This window comes from Pan troglodytes, chromosome 5, assembly GCF_028858775.2.
Source record: "Pan troglodytes isolate AG18354 chromosome 5, NHGRI_mPanTro3-v2.0_pri, whole genome shotgun sequence".
Lineage (NCBI taxonomy): Eukaryota > Metazoa > Chordata > Mammalia > Primates > Hominidae > Pan > Pan troglodytes.
Window position 1 is genome coordinate 95,667,560 of NC_072403.2, and position 20,720 is coordinate 95,688,279.

Sequence of the window (20,720 nt, forward strand, 5' to 3'; positions counted from 1 at the left end):
TTCTAATACAATGATTCCCAAACTAAAGTCTCCAAACCACCAGGAACAGCATGACTTTGGCCCTTATTAGGAATGCAAATTCTCAAGCCCCACCTCAGACTTACTAATTAGAAACTCTGGGTATCGGGTTCAGCAACATGAGCTTTAACAAGTTCTCCAGATATTCTTTTTTTTTTTGTAATGATATTCTTGAGGAAAGTCCTTGAACACTGCTTAAAGTACTTTTTCCTTGTCTTCTGCAAATGGACCTTTACCATAGTTACTATGCACAGGGTAAAGGGATATATCCTGACTTTTTTTTTTTAGAAAAATACTTTTTTAAAGAGTAGTTTTAGGTTCACAACAAAATTAAACAGAAGTTACAGAGATTTCCCATATTATCCCTCATCCTAAACATGCACAGCCTCCCCCATTATCAACACCTCTGAAAAGAGTGCCATATTAGTTACAAGTGATGAACCTACATTGAACATCATTAACACCCCAAGTCCATAGCATACATTACTGTTCACTCTTGGTGTTGTACATTCTATGGGTTTGGACAAATGTATAATGACATGAATCCACCATTTTAGTATCATACAGAGTATTTTCACTGTCCTAAAAATCTGGCCAGGTATTATGGTGGCTCATGCCTATAATCCCAGTACCGTGGGAGGCTGAGTTGGGAAGATTGCTTGAACCCAGGAGTTTGAGACCAGCTTGGGCAACATAGCAAGCCCCTATGTCTACAAAAAAAAAAATTCAAAAATTAGCCAGGAGTGGTGGTGCGTGTCTGTAATCCCAGCTACTCAGGAGGCTGAGGCAGGAGGATCACTTGAGCCCAGGAGGTCAAGGCTGCAGTGAGCTGTGTTCGTGCCACTGCACTCCAGTCTGGGAGACAGAATAAGACCTCCACTAAACACCAATGATCTTTTTTACTGTCTTCATAGCTTTGCCTTTTGTAGAATGTCAGAGAGCTGAAAACATGCCTTTTCAGACTGGTTTCACTTAGTAATATGAATTTAAGATTCCTTCACGCCTTTTCATGGATATTGCATTTCCTTTTAGCACGGAATAATATCTGCATATCTTTGTTGGTGAGGTATCAAAGTTTTTAGCCCATTTTTAATTGGGTTGTTTGTTTTATTATTTTTTAGTTCTAAGAGTTCTTTGTATATTTTGGACAACAGTCCTTTATCAGATGTGGTTTTTGCAAATATTGTCTTCCAGTGTGTGGCACATCTTACCCTTTTTCTTGACACTGTCTTTCATGGAGCAGAAGTTTTTAATTTTAATAAAGTCCAGTTCTTCAATTATTTCTTTCATGGATCACGCCTCTGATGTTGTATCTAAAAAGTCACCATCATATCCAAGGTCATTTAGGTTTTCTCCTATGTTACCTTCCAGGATGTTTATAGTTTTGCATTTTACATTTAGGTCTGTGATCCATCTTGAGTTAATATTTGTAAAGGGTATAAGGTCTGTGTCCAGATTAATTTTTTTGGTGTATGCATGTCCAGTTGTTCCAGCACCATTTGTTCAAAAGATTGTCTTTGCTCCTTTATTATAGATCAGGTTATATTAATGTGGGTTGATTTCTGGGCTCTCTATTCTGTTCCACTGATCTATTTGTCTATTCTTTTGCCAATACCACAACATCTTGATTACTGTAGTATTATAGTAGGTTTTAAAGTGGGATAGGTCAGTCCTTCAACTTTGTTCTTCTTCAACAATACTGTGTTGGCTATTCTGGGTCTTTTACCTGATTAGAATTAGTTTGTCAATATCCACAGTTACTTGCTGAAATACTGAATACTATTGCAATGAATCTATAGATCATGTTGGAAAGAACTGACATATTCACAATATTGAACCTTCTTATCCATGAACATGGAACATCTCTCCATTTATTAGTTGTTTGATTTCTTTCATAAGAGTTTTATAGTTTTCCTCATATAGATCTTAGAGACATTTTGTTAAGTTTATACCTAAGTATTTCATTTTAGGGAGTGCTGATGTTAATGGCATTGTGTTTTTAATTTCAAATTCTGCTTCTTCATTGCTAGTATATCAGAAAGCCACTGACTTTTGTACATTAACCATTTTTTTCTTGCAACCTTGCTATAATTGCTTATTAGTTCCAGGAGTTTTTTTTTTTTTTTTTGTCGATTCTTTTGGATTTTCTACAATAGATGGTCATATAATCTGGGAACAAAGAAGTCTTATTGCTCCATCCCAAATCTGTATACGTTTCATCTCAGTTTCTTGTCTTACTGCATTAGTTAGAACTTCCAGTATGATGGTGAAAAGCAGTAGTGAGAGGAGACACTTTGTCTTCCTCCTGATCTTACTGGGAAAGCTTCTAGCTTTTTCACCATTAAATATGATGTTAGCTATTAAGTTTTTTGTACATATTCTTCATCAAGTTGATGAAGTTCCCCCTCTATTCTTAGTTCACTGATAATTTTTATTATGAATGGGTGTTGGATTTCATCAAATGTTTTTCTTGTATCTACTGATATGATTTTTCTCTTTTAGCTTATTGATGTGGCAGATTACATTAATTGATTTTCAAATGTTGAACCAGCTTTGCATACCTGGGTAAATCCCCTTGGTCATGGTTTATAATTCTTTTTATACACTGTTGGATTTAATTTGCTAATATTTCATCGAGGATTTTTCAACTATGTTCATGAGAGATATTGGTCTGTAATTTCCTTTTTTAATTTTAAATAAAATTTACTGAGATGTTATTTATATATAATATATTACATTCATTTAAGGTGTAGATTTTATGTGTCTTGACAGTTATATGCAACATCAATTACTGTTACAAGCAAGGTACATGTCAGTCCATTTTCTGCTGCTGTCATGGAATACCACACACTAGATAATTTGTAAAGAAAGATTTATTTGGCTCACAGTTCTTGTGGCTGGAAGTCCAAGTCACAGTTCTTGTGGCTGTATCTCATAAGGGCCTTCTTGCTGCATCATAACATGTCAGAAGGTATCACGTGGTGAGAGAGTGCATGCCTGACAAAAGTCACCTCTTAAAAGTTTCACCTCTTAATACAATCACAATGCCAATTAAATTCCAATATGAGTTTTGGAGGGAGCATTCAAACCATAGCAGTACAGGACATTTTTATTACTCTCAAAAAATTTCTTGTGTGCCTTTGCAGTTCATTCCTTCCTCCACTCTGAACCATGGGTAACCACTAGTCTCTTTTCTGTCACTGTAAGTTAGTTTGCATTTTCTAAAATTTTATGTAAATAGCCATACATTACACACTCTCTTTTCTTTGGCTTCTTTGAACCTAATGATTTTGAAATTCATTTATGTTATTACATAAATGTAACAGTTAATTCCTTTTTATTGTTGAATAGCATTGTATAATATGTATACATCTTTTGTTTATCTATGTACCTATTAATGAATATTTAGTTTCTTTATGGTTTTTCTTTTCTATTATGAACATTTTTGAACATTCATGTGCTAGCCCTTGTATGGATACTGGTTCTTATTTCTCTTGGGTAAGTATCCAGGATATGATCCTAGTGGGTCATAAGTTAGGTGCATGTTTAACTTTTTAAGGAAAACAGTAAATGTAAAATGGTAAAATCATTTGACGTTTTACCATTTTACATTTCTATCAGATGTGTATAGGAGTTCCAGTTACTGTACATCTTCACTAATACTTGATACCATCAGTAGTTTTAATTTTAGTTGAGTCTAGTAGGTCCAAGAGGTATCTCACTGTGATTTTAGTTTACATTTCCTCAGTAACTGATGACATTGATAATTTTTGTATGCTTATTAGCCATTTTATATCTTCTTTTGTAAAGTGTCTGTTCAAATCTTTTGTACATTATAAAAATTGAGTTGTCTTCATTACTGAGTTCTTTTATTTGTTCTTGATAGGCATCCCTAAAACATAAATACATATACTTTCTCCTCCTCTGTGACTTGTATTTTCATTCTTAATGATGTCTTTTGAGGAGCATGAGTAATTTTTATGAAGTCCAACTTGTTAACTTTCTCTTTTATAGTTCATGTTTTCTGTATTTTAATTAAGAAATCTTTGCCTAGTCCTTGTTTTCTTCTAGAAGCTTTTTAGTTTTAACTTTTATATTTAGGCCAATAATTCTTTTGATTTCACTTCTAGGCCTGCTGTGAGGCATATTATCTACTACTGAATAACATATTACTCCAAAATTTAGCAGTTAAAGCAACAAATAAATTTCTGGTCTCACACAGCTTATAAGTCATGAATTTGGAAGTGGCTTAGCTGGATGATTCTGGCTCAGGACCTCATGAAGTTATAGTCAAACTGCTGGCCATGCCTGTAGCCCTCAGTGGTCTGGGGCCAAAGGTTCTGCTTGCAGGGTGGCTCACTCACATACCTGTTGACAGAAGGTCTCAGTTTCTTGCTGTATGGAACTCTCTACAAGGCTGTCTGAGTGTCCTCACAACTTTACTGCTGGCTTTCCCTAGAGCAAATGATCTAAGCAAGAACTAGTGAGGAAGAAATCAAGGTGTCTCTTATAACTTAGTGTCAAAGCTTCACACCATTGCTTCAGCTTCATTCTATTCATTAGAAGTGTCTCTAAGTCCATCTCACATTGAAGGTGATAGGAGTTAGTTTATACCTTTTTTGTTTGTTTGTTTGTTTTTGAGGTGAAATCTCCCTTTGTTGCCCAGGCTGGAGTGCAGCAGTATAATCTTGGCTCACCGCAACCTCTGCCTCCCAGCTCAAGTGAGTCTCCTGCCTTAGCCTCCCTAGTAGCTGGGACTACAGACATGAGCCACCATGCCTGGCTTTTTTTTTTTTTTTTTTCGTATTTTTAGTAGAGATGGGGTTTCACCATGTTGGCCAGGCTGGTCTTGAATTCCTGACCTCAAGTGATCTGCCCACCTTGGCCTCCCAAAGTGTTGGGATTACAGGCGTGAGCCACCACGCCCAGCCAATTCATACCTTTTTAGGGGATGAGTATCAAAGAATTTGTAGGTATATTTTGAACAACTAATTGAGATAAAGTTCAAAGTTCATTTCTTTCCCATGTGGATATCCAGTTGTTCTACTATAATTTGTTGAAGATTTTTTTTTTTTACCCCATAGCTGGCATTACAAGTTCTACTTTCTTTTCCAGATGAATATTATTCATGGTTGTATTTCAAAAGCAAACTGAATTTTTTAAGTCAAGCCTACAGCAAAAGGTTATTAAAAATACATAAATGAAAAATTCAAATCATGGCATTAATTCTAATAATGTACTTTCTGTAGTTTGCATTTTCAATTTGCAATTGCAATAGTTAATAAAATCTTCGGACATTAATGTTGCAAGACATCTAAGACATTAGCTAATTTACCTCAGTTGTTTTATGAATATTGAAGCAGAGGGCTAGGAGACTAAATGAATGGTTCAGGACATAATACAAGATACAGGCATATCTGAGAATATTAGCTATTTAATAGCCTGGCTTGGTAATCTAATAGTCAAATTAACTTTTTTTTGAGATGGAGTCTCACTCTGTTGCCCAGGCTGGAGTGCAGTGGCACAATCTCAGCTCACTGCAACCTCCACCTCCTGGTTCAAGCAATTCTCTTGCCTCAGCCTCCTGAGTAGCTGGGATTACAGGTGCCTGCCACCACACCCAGCTAATTTTTGTATTTTTAGTAGAGATGGGGTTTCACCATCTTGGTCAGGCTGGTCTCGAACCCCTGACTTCAAGTGATCCACCCCCCTTGGCATCCCAAAGTGCTGGGATTACAGGCATGAGCCATTGCGCCTGGCCACTTTCCTTTTCTTGTAATGTCTTTGGTTTTGAGGTTAAGGTAATGCTGGCCTCATAAAAGGAGTTAAGAAGAATCTTCTCTATTTCTATCTTCTGGAAGAGATTGTAAAGAATTGGTATAATTTCTCACTTAAATGCTTGGTAGAATTCACCAGTAAACCCATGTGGGCCTGATGGTTTTTGTTTTCAAAGGTTATTAATTATTGACTAAGTATCTTTAATAGATAGAGGCCTATCCAGGGTGTCTATTTCTTCTTGTGTGAGTTTAGATAGATTGTATCTTTCAAGGATTTGGTCCATTTCATTTGGTTATCAAATTTGTGGGCATACAGCTGTTCATAATATTCTCTTATCTTTTTAATATCCATAAGATCTGTAGTGGTCTCCCCTCTTTAATTTCTGTTATCAGTAATTTCTGTCCTCTTTTTTTTCTTAGTCTGGCTAGAGACTTATTGATTTTATTGATCTTTTCAAAGAACCAGCTTTTGGTTTCATCATTTTTTTCTATTGATTTCCTGTTTTCAATTTCATTGATTTACGCTCTAATTCTTATTATTTATTTTCTTCCATTTACTTTGAATAATTTTCTTTTTCTTGTTTCCCAAGGTGGAAGCTTAGGTGACTGGTTTTAGATCTTTCTTCTTTTCTAGTACATGCATTCGATACTACAAATTTCTCTATAAGCACTGCTTTCAATGCATCCTATACATTTTGATAAGGTGTATTTTCAGAGTCATTTAGTTCAAAATATTCTTACATTTCTCTTGAGCTTTCTTCTTTGACCCATGTGTTATTTAGAAGTGTGTTTAATCTCCACCTATTCTGAGATTTTCCAGTTATTTTTGTTATTATTTTTAGTTTAATTCCATTGTGGTCTGAGAGCAGATGGTTGTATGATTCCTATTATTTTAAATTTGTCAAGATGTGTTTTATGGTTCAGATTGTGGTCTCTACTGGTGAATGTTCTATGCAAGCTTGAGAAGAATGTGCATTCTGCTCTTTTTAGATCAAGCAGTCTATATAGATATATGTCCATTATATCTAGTTGATGGTGTTGTTGAGTTCAACTTCATCCGTACTGATTTTCTGCCTCCTGAATCTGTCCATTACTGATAGAGGGGGTTGAAGATCCAAATCTACCAGTAGATTCATCTATTTCTCCTTGCAGTTCTAGCAGTTTTTGCCACACATATTTGTTGATTGTCTGCTGTTAGGTGCATATGCATTAAGGACTATTGCATCTGTTTGAAAAAATTGACCCCTTTATCATCTGCCATGTCTGGAAATTAATATAACTACTCTTGCTTTATTTTGATTAGTGTTAGCATGGTGTATTTTTCTCCATCTCTCTATTCTTAATTTATGTGTGTCTTTATATTTAAAGTAGATTTCCTATAGACAACATATAGTTGGGTCTTGTTTTTAGATCTACTCTGGTAATCTCTGTCTTAATTGATGCATTTAGACTATTGAGGTTAAAGTTATTTTTGGTATAGCTGGATTAGTATCTACCATATTTGTTACTATTTTCTATTTATTGCCTTTGTTCTTTGTTCCTATTTTTGTCTTCCACTGTTTTCTACCCTTTGTGGTTTTAAATGAGCATTTTATAAGATTCCATTTTCTCTCCTTTCTTAGCATATCAATTACACTTCTTTTTTACTTTTTTAGTGGTTCCCATAGAGTTTGCTATGTACATTTACAACTAATCCAAGGCCACTTTCTTTTTTTTTTTTATTATACTTTAAGTTTTAGGGTACATGTGCACATTGTGCAGGTTAGTTACATATGTATACATGTGCCATGCTGGTGCGCTGCACCCACTAACTCGTCATCTAGCATTAGGTATATCTCCCAATGCTATCCCTCCCCCCTCCCCCCACTCCACCACAGTCCCCAGAGTGTGATATTCCCCTTCCTGTGTCCATGTGATCTCATTGTTCAATTCCCACCTATGAGTGAGAATATGCGGTGTTTGGTTTTTTGTTCTTGCGATAGTTTACTGAGAATGATGATTTCCAATTTCATCCATGTCCCTACAAAGGACGTGAACTCATCATTTTTTATGGCTGCATAGTATTCCATGGTGTATATGTGCCACATTTTCTTAATCCAGTCTATCATTGTTGGACATTTGGGTTGGTTCCAAGTCTTTGCTATTGTGAATAATGCCGCAATAAACATACGTGTGCATGTGTCTTTATAGCAGCATGATTTATAATCCTTTGGGTATATACCCAGTAATGGGATGGCTGGGTCAAATGGTATTTCTAGTTCTAGATCCCTGAGGAATCGCCACACTGACTTCCACAATGGTTGAACTAGTTTACAGTCCCACCAACAGTGTAAAAGTGTTCCTGTTTCTCCACATCCTCTCCAGCACCTGTTGTTTCCTGACTTTTTAATGATTGCCATTCTAACTGGTGTGAGATGGTATCTCATTGTGGTTTACGGAATCTCGCTGATTGCTAGCACAGCAGTCTGAGATCAAACTGCAAGGCGGCAGCGAGGCTTGGGAAGGGGCGCCCGCCATTGCCCAGGCTTGCTTAGGTAAACAAAGCAGCCAGGAAGCTCGAACTGGGTGGAGCCCACCACAGCTCAAGGAGGCCTGCCTGCCTCTGTAGGCTCCACCTCTGGGGGCAGGGCACAGACAAACAAAAAGACAGCAGTAACCAAGGCCACTTTCAAATAACACCATAATGCTTCATTGATAGTGTGAGTATCTTATAACAACAAAACATCTGAATTCCTCCCTACTATCCCTTGTATTACTGCTGTCATTCATTTCACCTATATATAAGCATATAGGTATATACTTTATAAATACATAAACATATATTATTGCTATCATTATTTTGAACAAACTGTTGTCTGTCAGATCAACTAAGAATAAGGGAAATAAAAGTTTTTATTTTACCTTCACTCACTCTTCTTTTGATATTCTTCCTTTCTTCATGTAGACCCAAGTTTATGACCCATATAATTTTCCTTCTCCCTACAGAACTTCTTTTAGCATTTTTTGCAAATGCAGATCTACTGGCAATAAATTCTTTCCAGTTGTGTTTGACTGAGAAAGTCTTTACTTCTCTTTCACTTTTAAAGGACTATTTCACAGGGTAAAGAATTCTAGGTTAAATGGGTTGTCTCAGCACTAAACATGTCACTCCATTCACTTCTTGTTTGCATGGTTTGTGAGGTGAAGTCATACATAATTCTTATTTTTGCTCCTCCACAGACAAAGTGTTTTCTCCCTCTGGCTTTTTCATGATTTATTTCTTCATCTTTGATTTTCAATAGTTTGAAAATTATATGCCTCAAGGCAGTTTCGGGGGCATTTCCTACTTGGTGTTCTCTGAGCTTCCTGGATATGTGGTTTGATGTCTGACATTAATTTGGGAAAATTCTCTGTCGTTATTATTTCAAATATTTTGTTCCTTTCTCTCTTTTCCTTCTGGTATTCCATTATACATATATGACACCTTTTGTTGCTGTCCCACAGTCTTATTCTGTTCTGATGTTTGTTTTGTTTTTAGTTGTTTGTGTTGTCCCACAGTCTTATTCTGTTCTGCCGTTTTTGTTTTTAGTCTTTGTTCTCTTTGCTTTGTAGTTTTGGAGGTTTCTATTGATATATCTGTAAGCTTAAAGATTGTTTCCTCAGCCATGTCCTGTTTGCTAATAATCCCAAAGTGGTTTTGCCCTCTAGTACTTCATTTTAGTTCTTTTTTAGGATTTCCATCTCTCTGCTTACATTGCCTATCTGTTCTTGCATGCTGCCTATTTTATCCATTGGAGCCCTTAGCCTATTAATCATAATTGCTTTAAATCCCCAGTCTGATCATTCCTTCATCCCTGCCATGTCGGGTTCTGATGCTTGCTCTGTCTTTTTGAATGTTTTTCTGTCATTTAGTATGACTTGTAATTTTTTCTTGATAGCTGTACATGATGTACCAGGTAAAAGGAACTGCTGTAAATAGGTCTTTATTAATGTAGTGTTAAGGTGCAGAGAGGGGAAGTGTTCCATAGTCCTGTGTTTAGGTCTCACTTTTTAGTGAGTCTATGCCTCTGGACTGTGAACTTCACAAATGCTTCTTGGTTTTTCCTCTTGGACAAAATAGATGTAGTGGGCTAGAGTTGGGTATTTCTCTTGCCCCAGTCCAGTTAGGCTCTGATAAAATCTTAGCACATCAGGTAAAGCTCTGGTTAAGTAGTTGCTCCTTCTTAAGGACAAGAGTGCTCTGGCATATTTCAAAATGGTTCCTTTTCTCCTCCCCATCCTGGAAGCACAAAGAGATTTTTCCCTAATATTTACTATAGGAGCCTAGTTGAGCTCCTGGAGGTAAAACAAAAGTGTGGTGCTCTCTATGACTGGGTTCCCTTGGAGTTTTTCATTCTCAGACTTGGCCACACTGAGCATCCAACAATTCATTAATCACAGTTCAGATCTTCCTACTTCAACAGTAGTTCCTATGGCAGCTTCCACTTGTGAGTCTCTGTTCCAGTAATCCATGACTCCTTGTATTTGCCTGTCTCTCCAATCTTGGGGGCAGAGGTTTGCCCTATGTCCTCCCCTCTCTTGTGGATCCCAGAAGAGCTGTTGATTTTTCAGTCTGTTCAGCTTTGTACTTATTTTTAGGACAGATTGGTGACTTCTAAGCTCCTTCCATGTGGAACTGGAAACCGGAAGTCAGATTTACCTACCCAGACTTTTCAAGGACACTGACTCTAAGCTCATTCTACTCCTTGGGGACCCAAAATGTCACTATATGTTTTAGCTATCTGAGTGGAGGCTTTATGGGGATTAAGTTACAAAAGGAAATTAGATCCAGTGAATGCACAAGACTATCTGTGGTTATATCCTCAGTTTTCTGAATGCATAGTTTGAGTAGATATACTTTAAAACTAGCAGAATCCACACTGTTTTTCTGATTTCTGCAAAGATACGGGGGTAGAAATTCCATCACATCCTCAGTATACTCGCATATTTGTTTTATGAAAAGATGTATGTATTTGAGAGGTTAACAGTAGATTATAAACTTAATCAGATGATAACTGCTAATGTGCAGGTTTCCAGATATATCCTCATTTACCAGAAGAAAATCAATGTAGCTCCTGGTACCTCATAGGCAGCTACAGAACTAGGTAATGATTTATCTCTACCTCAATAAACAGAAACCATCAGAAGTAGTTTTCTGTCATCTAGCAGAGATGTCATTAAAGCCTCACTGTCTTATTTCAGGGATATCAACCTCTTTGGCTGTCATACTCCCATAGGATATCATTTTGATGACATAAGGCTGAATGTATTTAGTCGGCAAGAACTCACGGTATCTTAGCTGCCTTGATAAGTCACATGCATGTCAAAGTATGGGAGAATCCATGAAAATTCAGAGACCAGTCACCTCAATGAAGTTTCTAAGGGCCCCAAAGTCTGTGCATTTCAGAGAAATCCTTTCCGTGTAAAAGAGAAATTTTGTACCTTGCACTCTTTGTAACTAAAAAGAGGCAGAAGTCTGCTAAGCTGCTTTGGTGGCAACATAGAGGACATGTGTATGTGCTGCTCTAAGCAAAGCATCTGGTATAGTGTCACATATGAGTCAGGCTCAGATTAAGGGAAGACTCTGCAACTTCTCCAAACTGATGCCACATGGGGCTCTGTTTCAGCAGATCTAAAGGTACTTAAAGTGTGTACAGCAGATTCAAATGCTGTAGAGTACCTCTGGTACATTCCAGTACAGGCCTCCAGTGCTTTGGAGTAGGGCTATGTCTTCTTCACACATTAGCTAATCTCCTTTGGAAAAAATGCTCTTGGTTTACTTTTACCTCAGTTTACCTTGGTTTATTTTTACCTACCTTTTACTTTTAGAGACTTAAATTTTGACCAAAGAACATCAAGTGATCATCAGACCTAAAGTGGGTGTTATCTAATGTACCAAATAATAAAGTTGAACAAGTGCAATCATACTCCATTATCAAAAGAAGTAGTCTATAAGAGATAAGCCTCAAGCAGGTTGTGAATAAGCAGGTAGACTGTATGAACAGATGGTTCATATTCCCAGTGCATCTACTCTTTTTCTTTCCCATTTCTCCCTCAAATTATACCCATGGACTCTGGGGGAGTTCCCTATCACCAGCTGACTGAGGAAGAAAACATTCAAATTTGGTTTAGAGATGGTTCCTCATGTTGGCACCACCTGGAAGTGAAAAGCTGAATAATATCCCCACAAAGGGATGGCCTTGACAAAGAAAGAAATCTTCACAGTGAGTCAAATTTCCGGTAATATATCTATCTAATTTTCCACTTTATGGTAAAGGAAAAATGGTAAGAAACATTGAACTACACCAAATTATGTGTAGCAACTAACTGTTGGCCTGGATGATAAGGTACTTGAAAAAAATAAAACTGGAGGATTGGTGACAAGGAGTTCTGGAGAAAAGGTGATGGATGGACCTCTCATAATGGATAGAGAGCATGAGACTATATTCATCCCATTTGAATAAAAACCAAAGGGCATATCCCACAGAAAGGCTCTTTCTAATCAGAGGGCTAAAAGAACTCTATAGGAAGTGGGCATATATCAGAAATGGAGGTTATGAATAGGCTAAACAGCATAGGCTTCCCATCGCCAAGGCTTATATGCCTATCATCACTGCTGAGTCCTCAGTTGGCCAACACCCTGGATCAACACTGAGCTTTCATCATAACACGACAGTCCAGGGACACCAGCCATCCACCAAGTAACAGGTTGAGGATTAATTCCTTTTACTAGGGTGGTTAGCAGCGATCTGTCTACACTATGATTAGCACCCAGTTACCCTAGATATGGATTTACCATCTCTGCCCATACCGTTCTGCCAGTACCACCATCTGTGGACTTACTCACTATCATGATATTCCACACAATATTGCCCGCCAAGAAGTGAGACAACAGACTCACCCCACAGAATTCATCAATCTTACTGTGTATCCCATCAGCCCAGACATGTTTCAGTTGTTCCACCTACCGAGTAAGTTAATAACACCATCATTGTAGCAAGCAAAAAGTTTGATAAGATCTTTGAAAAGAAGCATAAATGCTGCATTTATGACACCATTTGTTAGTTCATTTGGATGCACCTAGAAAAACAGAAAAATTTAATATTAGCGGCATATCATTAATTCTTAATTTTTCTTGAATCACATTAAAATGTCTCAAATGACTACTAAGAAATTCATGAATATTCTACGGACATTGGTAATTCATTTAGTAACCCTACCAATATCAAAAGATGGACTACATACGTTTTTGCTTCAATTTAAGTCAATGAAGTTAGTCTTATCAATTAAAAGACAGATATATGCATTATATATATATGTGTTTGTTTATATAGATTAATCCATAGATTATTCAAATTTAACTTTTGAAAATCTGGTGTTTTGTTACTTTTACTGTTATGTTACATTTCTTCCACTTCTCCTATCTAATAGTTTCTGTGAAAGGATTCAGGCTCCAGGGGCCTGCAATGACTCAGTGTGGAAGAACAGCATGGGGAATACCTTAGTCAGCTACCTCTAAAATAACTCTAGAGACTCATAACTGTTCACCCATTCCAAACTACTCTAATCATCAACACAAAGGCGCATAATTTCTCCCCACTCCTCAATCCTTTTCTTTTTCCCTTTATGACTTTCTCTTTTAAGACAGAACCCTTACTAAGGTCAAGGAAAGTAAAGAAAAATAAACGAATTAAAAAGAAAATAAAAGCTAAAAGGCAATTCGACAGATACTTAGTGAAGTCCTTATCGTAAAATCTGTTAAAAAATAAGATGGTTTGCTGCTTTTATGAAATTTCACAGGAGTTAGGTGTTGTGATTAGCACCTAATTATAGACTAAACCATACAATCTTAACAGAGATGCTAAGTTACTAAAATTTGAGGAAAATCTTTGTTGTAGGCAACTACCAAAATACAAAAAGGCTGAACAATATGAGTTAATAATGTCTCTACATGTCAAAATATTTTACTTTCATGAATCAGATTTCAGATTTTTTTTTTTTTTGAGACAGAGTCTCACTCTGTCGTCTAGACTGGAGTGCAGTGGCATGATCTCAGCTCACTGCTACCTCTGCCTCCCAGGTTCAAGAGATCCTCCCACCTCAGCCTCCCGAGTAGCTAGGATTACAGGCATGCACCAACACACCTTGCTTTTTTTTTTTTTGGTATTTTTAGTAGAGACAGAGTTTCACCATGTTGGCCATGCTGGTCTCAAACTCCTGACCTTGTCAAGTGATCTGCCTGCTTTGGCCTCCCAAAGTTTGGGATTACAGGCGTGAGCCATGCCCAGCCTCAAGATTCTTCAAAATTAATTTTTTTATTTTAAGATAACTCTAAATTTACATGCAGGTGTAAGAAGGAATACAGAAAGCTCCCATATACCATTTACCCAGTTTATCCTAATGGTAACATCCTATAAAACTATAGTACAATATCACAACCAGGATATTGACAATGAAACAATTCACTAATTTATCTAAGATTAAACACAATTCTTTGGTGGATAGTGTCATTTAAGCAATCTGCATAAAATGGTTTCTAGGCCAGGCGTGGTGGCTCATGCCTGTAATCCCAGAACTTTGGGAGGCCGAGGTGGGCGGATCATGAGGTAAGGAGATCGAGACCATCCTGGCTAGCATGGTGAGATGCCATCTCTACTGAAAATGCAGAAAACTGGCCGGTCATGGTGGCAGGCGCCTGCAGTCCCAGCTGCTCAGGAGGCTGAGGTAGGAGAATGGCGTGAACCCGGGAGGCAGAGCTTGTGAGTGGAGATCGCGCCACTGCACTCCAGCCTGGGTGACTGAGTGAGACTCCGTCTCAAAAAAATAAATAAATAAAATAAAATAAAATAAAATAAAAAATAAAAAAGATTTCTAACAGCAGGTCAAGTTATTTAGCTGCCTGAAGGCACATCTTGCAGATACTTCATCCTGTCAAGTACAATAGGAAGTCACTATCCTGCTCAGAACATGAAGTTCCAAGAATGTACCATTCATATTTTTCCATGACTTATGTAAACACCTGGTAAACTGCTTAGAAAAATCAGGGGAACCTAAATAATCTTTACCGAGCTTAACAGCCTGAACTAAGTATTCATCTAAATGAAGATCTACAGCTGCTTCCCGAGGAAATCTTTGGATTTACCTGTAGCCCATCTTCAAATGAAAGACAACACTGATTGTGTAAGAAACATTTTCTAGTGAGATACATACATCAAATTCAAGCAGTGCATCAATTTGTCCCTGTAGTATTGGCATACTCTTTAGCAGCTTTTCGGGAGCCATTGTCCTCATTACACCATCGGCCCTACAATTTTAAAAAAAAAAAGGTACAATTTCATTGGATATGGACAATTCAAGACCATATGCATTGTTCTAAGCTGTTCCCCCACACCACCTCATTTCCTTATTAATCCTGTGGGATCAATTTGAGGTATTACAAGGTTGTAGTCATTTCCCCCCTCTATCTATTATCTATTCTTATTCCTCCATTGCACAGGCAATGCTTGTTTGTTTTCTATGTTTACTGCCCTTAGGAAGAAAGCAATCGGGTCTGGATAAAAGAGGCAAGCTGAATTTATGAATGGATTTTTCTAAATCTATAATAAAGGTAATAGTGTTGAAAAGTATGTTTTCTTCTTTTTTTTTTTTTTTTGAGACAGTCTCACTCTGTCACCCAAACTGGAGTGCAATGGCATGATCATAGCTCACTGTAATCTTGAACTCCCGGGCACAAGTGATTCTCCTGCCTCAGCCTCATGAGTAGCTGGAACTACAGGTGCATGCCACCACACCCGGTTAATTTTTAAAAAATTTGTTTTGGTAGGGATGGGAGTCTCACTATGTTGCCCAGGCTGGTCTTAAACTCCTGACCTCACAGAGTCCTCCCTCCATGATCTACCAAAGTGCTGAGACTATAGCCATGAGCCACTTTGCCCAATCAAAATATAAGCTTTCAAAAAAGCCATTTTTTTTTCTTTTTTTTTGAGAAAGAGAAAACATGTCTTGGAAGTTTATAAAACCTGTATGACTTGGAGTACAAGGTTTATGCTATTAACCATCAAAGGAAGAAAAATGCATGCCGATAAGAACACTTTTCCCAAACAAAGGTAAGAGTTTAGCTACAGAAGATGAGACTGAAGGTTAATGCTGATGTCGGAGGGTGCACTGCACCTTGTCTCCACCTTCAGGTCTCTTAGGAAGCCCTTGTATCCAGTGATGGTGATGGTTGAGGAGCAGCAGTATTGTAATAGCTGAAGAAAATACCCAGATGATGTGGACATGCTGATCATGGCAACTTTCAGGGTCTCTCCCAGACCAACAGTGGAGAAAGCAACCTGAAGTGTCCATATGTGTTCATACAGGGGTGCAGAAGTTTCTAGGAAGGCCATGGACCTACTGCAGAGGTCGCAATGCAGCTGGGAACATCAGCAATGGTTGCATGGTGCCATGTAAGAAGTTAGAGGAAGGCATATGAACTAGAATCATCTCTCGTGAGAAGAGGGTGAAGGAAAACACCTACTTTTATAAAGTATTCATCTACAATAAATTATTTTGAATAGGCAAGTTGATGTTTTTCACCACCATGGTAAAAAAAGTAGCCCAAAACTAAGGTCAGGTTAGCCATTGCAAAAATAAAGTTACATCTTTTTGTGTGGATTCTTGAGACTAAAATATTAAAGCTGCTATAGTACCTTGCCATTATTTCAAACGAGGAACAGATATAAGATATGCACAAATGTGTGGCTGAATGCCTCTGACTAGATTTATGCATCTATTTAGAGGGAAATAAATGGTAATTATAGATAAAATTCAAGTGTTTCTGTTTCAATGAGGTTCTCTTAATTGGTAGTATTAACAATTAGTTTGATTATGGTGTGTGTTTATGTATGTGTTTTCTAGAATGATACGTCTCTCAAAAACAGATCAAAGTTCAGATTCACCTCAATTAAAAAAAAACATTTATATAGCTATTGTCTATTTTCCATCTTTTTTTTTTTTTTGACACAGGGTCTTAGAGACAGGGTTGCCCAGGCTGGAGTGCAGTGGCATGAACATAGCTCACCGTAGCCTCAGTCTCCCAGGATCAAGCAATCCTCCTGCCTTAGCCTCCCAAGCAGCTGGGACTACAGGCACACACCACCACGCCTGACTAATTTGTTTAATTTTTAGTAGAGAGAAAGTCTGACTGCATTGCCCAGGCTGGTCTTTAACTCCTACGTTGCCCAGGCTGTTCTTTAACTCCTGAGCTCAAATGATCCTCCCAGTTTGGCCTCCCAAAGTACTGGGATTACAGGTATCACTGTGCCAGGCCAAATAGCTATTGTCATCTATAGCCACTTTTAAGTGAATCTTGTCTTAATTCCCTCCTTCTTAAATTATTTAAAGGTATATACATGTTTAAAAATTTTGAGTTTTTTACAAATAAAATGTTATATAATTTGTCCTGGGATTAGAGAGAAGAAAAAAATTTTATAGCATACAAACTGAGAAGCAAATCAGATTTTTCTGCATGAAGATATAAACAAAATAATGCATATTGCAACTTCAAGGCTAACTTCTACAATATTATTGAGTTCCTTTTTTTAGGTTATTGTAAACTGGGCCTTCAAGAAAATTAGCTGGCATTTAAGCTTAGTTAAAATAAATCAAGTATGCCTCAAGGACTTATTCTCCTCTAATAAATATAAGAAAGACAAAAACATACCCTTTCTTCACCCTGGCAAAATCAAAGGCCATCTGTCTGTAAGAAAAAGCCTTTTCATTCAAATATCTACTATAGCGCCTTATGAAGGTAGACATATCATAACCTGGGAGAGTGGAAAGAAGAAATAAAACTAATTAATAAAATACCTTCAACTGTGCTTTGCATAGTACTATTTTTTTTTAACTCTCTAAATGGTGATAGTCCTAGGATAGGGTCAATAACTGTATCAGATAGATCTCATTTAAAATCCTGCTTCTAGGCAAAAATACTTTTGCCATGAGGCATTCCAGGATTCTTCAATTACTTATTCCACCATTCTAGTACAGAATATGTTTTTAAATTTTCCTTGAACTTTTGTTCATTTTTCAAATAATAGCGAGTTTCAGACTTAATTCATGCAGCCATCTGATAATGTTCCATTTGCTTGATGTGCTTGCTTTACACACAACAGATAAACAGTGAATATGATAAATGAACAAATGAATGCAGTTCAAACCCTATTAATCCACACAAAACATTTCTTTAAGACTCGAATCACTTTTTTTAATTGAGAAGACATCTTTTATTTCACTGTCTCCTGTACCTTCATAAAAAACAACTGTGGGTCTAGCACACCCACTGTTACTTTTTAAGGTAAACATGTGGTAAAAATGCCCAAAATAAACTTAATATATATTTTATATGCTGAGTTGTCTATAATTAAATATTTTAAAGCTATATTTAAATATAATTATTTTTACATTCTTAAATATTCAATGAAGCTATCAGTTGCAATGATTTTGGATTAATAGCCTCACTTCAAAAATCAAAGCATTGGCAAAAAATTATAAAATACAAATATTCTCACCATGGGATCCACTTTTGTCCAAAAAATTGCTGAGATTGAATAGTGTATTTCTAGAAGCCAAATATTGAATAAATCTCTGAAAAAAAAAATTAGAATTAAACACACATTTTAAAATCATACTTTTAAACAATTTCTGATACTAAAGCGATTTTTTTTTTAACAAATTCTCATTGTGATCTCTTTTACTCAGTTATAAAGTTTCCTAGAATGCTGAATTTCTCTGAGGGGAAAAAAAGCTTTGTGAATTAGAATTAAATTGTATGATCTTTCATTTCTGCACATAATGGAAATACTACAATTTATTAGGATTCAGTAGGCATCCTACATAAAATTGGTAATTTTAATTTTATCAGTATTTTCCAAAATAAATATCTTACGAATACAATTTTCACTCAAAGATTCAAAGGAATCTTTCCTATGGGAAAAATAATTTTATTGTTCCTTCTCCTAACATTTTTGCTTAAAAATAGGTTTACATGGTATATCCATTTTTTGAACCTATAATTTTAACACAGGCATATCTCATTTTATTGAGCTTCTTTTTTATTGCACTTTTTGCAAATTGAAGATTTGTGGCAACTCAGGGATGAGCCAGTCTATCAGTGCTCTCTTTGTGTCACATTTTGGTAATTCTCACAATAGTTCAAACTTTTTCATTATTATTATATCTGTTTTGGTGATCTGTCATCAGTGATCTTTGATGTTACTAATGTAATTGTTTTGAGCTGCCATGAACTGTGCCCATAAATGATGGCAAACTTAATCAGTAAATGTTGCATATGTTCTGACTGCACCACTGCTGGTTGTTCCCCTGACTTTCTCCCTCTCCTCAGGCCTCCTTATTCCCTGAGACACAAAAATATTGCAATTAAGCCAACTAATAACAACCCTACAATGACCTCTAGATATTCAAATGAAAGGAAGAGTCACACATCTCTCACTTTAAGTCAAGAGCTAGAAGTGATTAAGCTTAATGAGAGTGGCATGTCGAAAGCTGAGAAAGGCCAAAAGCTAGCTCTCTTGTGCCAGTTAGCCAAGTTGTAAATATAAAGGAAAAGTCTTGAAGAAAATTGAAAGTGCTACTTTAATGAACACACAAATGATAAGAAAGTGAAATAGCTTTCTTGCTGATATGGAGAATGTTTGAGTGGTCTGGATAAAAGATCAAACCAGCTACAACATTCCCTCAAGCCAAAGCCTAATTCAGAGCAAGGCCTCAACTTTTTTTCAATTCTAGGAGGGCTGAGAGAGGTGAGGAAACTGCAGAATAAAAGTTTGATGCTAGCAGAGGTTAGTTCATGAGGTTTAAGGAAAGAAGCCATCTCCACAATATAAAAGTACAAGGTGAAGCAGGAAGTGCTGATGAAGAAGCTGCAGCAAGTTATCCAGAAGATCTAGCTGAGATAATTCATGAAGGTGGCTGCACGAAACAGATTTTCAATGTAGATAAAGCAGCCTTCAATTGGAAGAAGATGCCATCTAGAACTTTCTTACCTAGAAAGGAGAATACAGTACCTGACTTCAAAACTTCAAAGGACAGCCTGACTCTCTTGTTAGGGGCTAATGCAGCTGATGACATGAAGTGAAAGTCAATGCTCATTTACCATTCTGAAAATCTAGGGCCCTTAAGAATTACACTAAACCTACTCTGCCTGTGCTCTATAAATGGAACAACAAAGCCCGGATGATAGCACATCTGTTTATGGTATGGTTTATTGAATATTTGAAGCCCACTGTTGAGACTTACTGCTCAGAAAAAAAGATACCTTTCAAAATATTACTGCTCATTGACATGCACCTTGTCACCATAAGAGCTCTGATGGAGATGCACAAAGAGATGCACGTTGTTTTCATGACTGCTAACACAACATTCATTGTGCAGCCCATGGATCAAGGAGTAATTTTTACTTTCAAGTCTTGTTATTTAAGAAATACATTTTGTAAGGCTATAGCTACCACAGATAGTGATTCCTCTGATGGATGTGGGCAAAGTAAATTGAAAACCTTCTAGAAAAGATTGACCATTCTAGATGCCATTAAAAACATTTGTGATTCATGGGAGGACATACAGATACCAACATTAGCAGGAATCTGGAAGAAGAGCATTTCAGCCCCTATGGATGACTTTGAGGGATTCAAGACCCTCAAAGTAGAGGAAGTAACTGCAGATGTGTGGGAAAATAGCAAGGGAACTAGAATTGGACATGGAGCCTGAAGATGGGACTGAATTGCTATAATCTCATGATAAAATTTGAATGGATGAGGAGTTGCTTCTTATGGACGAGAAAGAAAGTAGTTTCTTGAGATAAAATCTACTTCTGGTAAAGATACTGTGAACATTGTTGAAATAACAACA

The 20,720-nt window shown here is 36.9% G+C and overlaps 1 protein-coding gene across 31 annotated transcripts in view; it reads right to left on the reverse strand.

The window, feature by feature from the left end:
* Positions 1–20,720, reverse strand: part of SNAP91 (synaptosome associated protein 91) — a 157,725-nt gene that overhangs the window by 92,862 nt on the left and 44,143 nt on the right. For all 31 annotated transcript variants that reach the window (XM_054686123.2, XM_054686111.2, XM_054686116.2 and 28 more), the window contains exons 4-7: positions 18,365–18,440; positions 17,518–17,620; positions 15,024–15,117; positions 12,782–12,893 (exon numbers count right to left, since the gene is read on the reverse strand). In XM_054686123.2, coding sequence (XP_054542098.1) covers positions 12,782–12,893; positions 15,024–15,117; positions 17,518–17,620; positions 18,365–18,440 — 385 coding nt within the window. The remainder of the gene's footprint in view (positions 1–12,781; positions 12,894–15,023; positions 15,118–17,517; positions 17,621–18,364; positions 18,441–20,720) is intronic.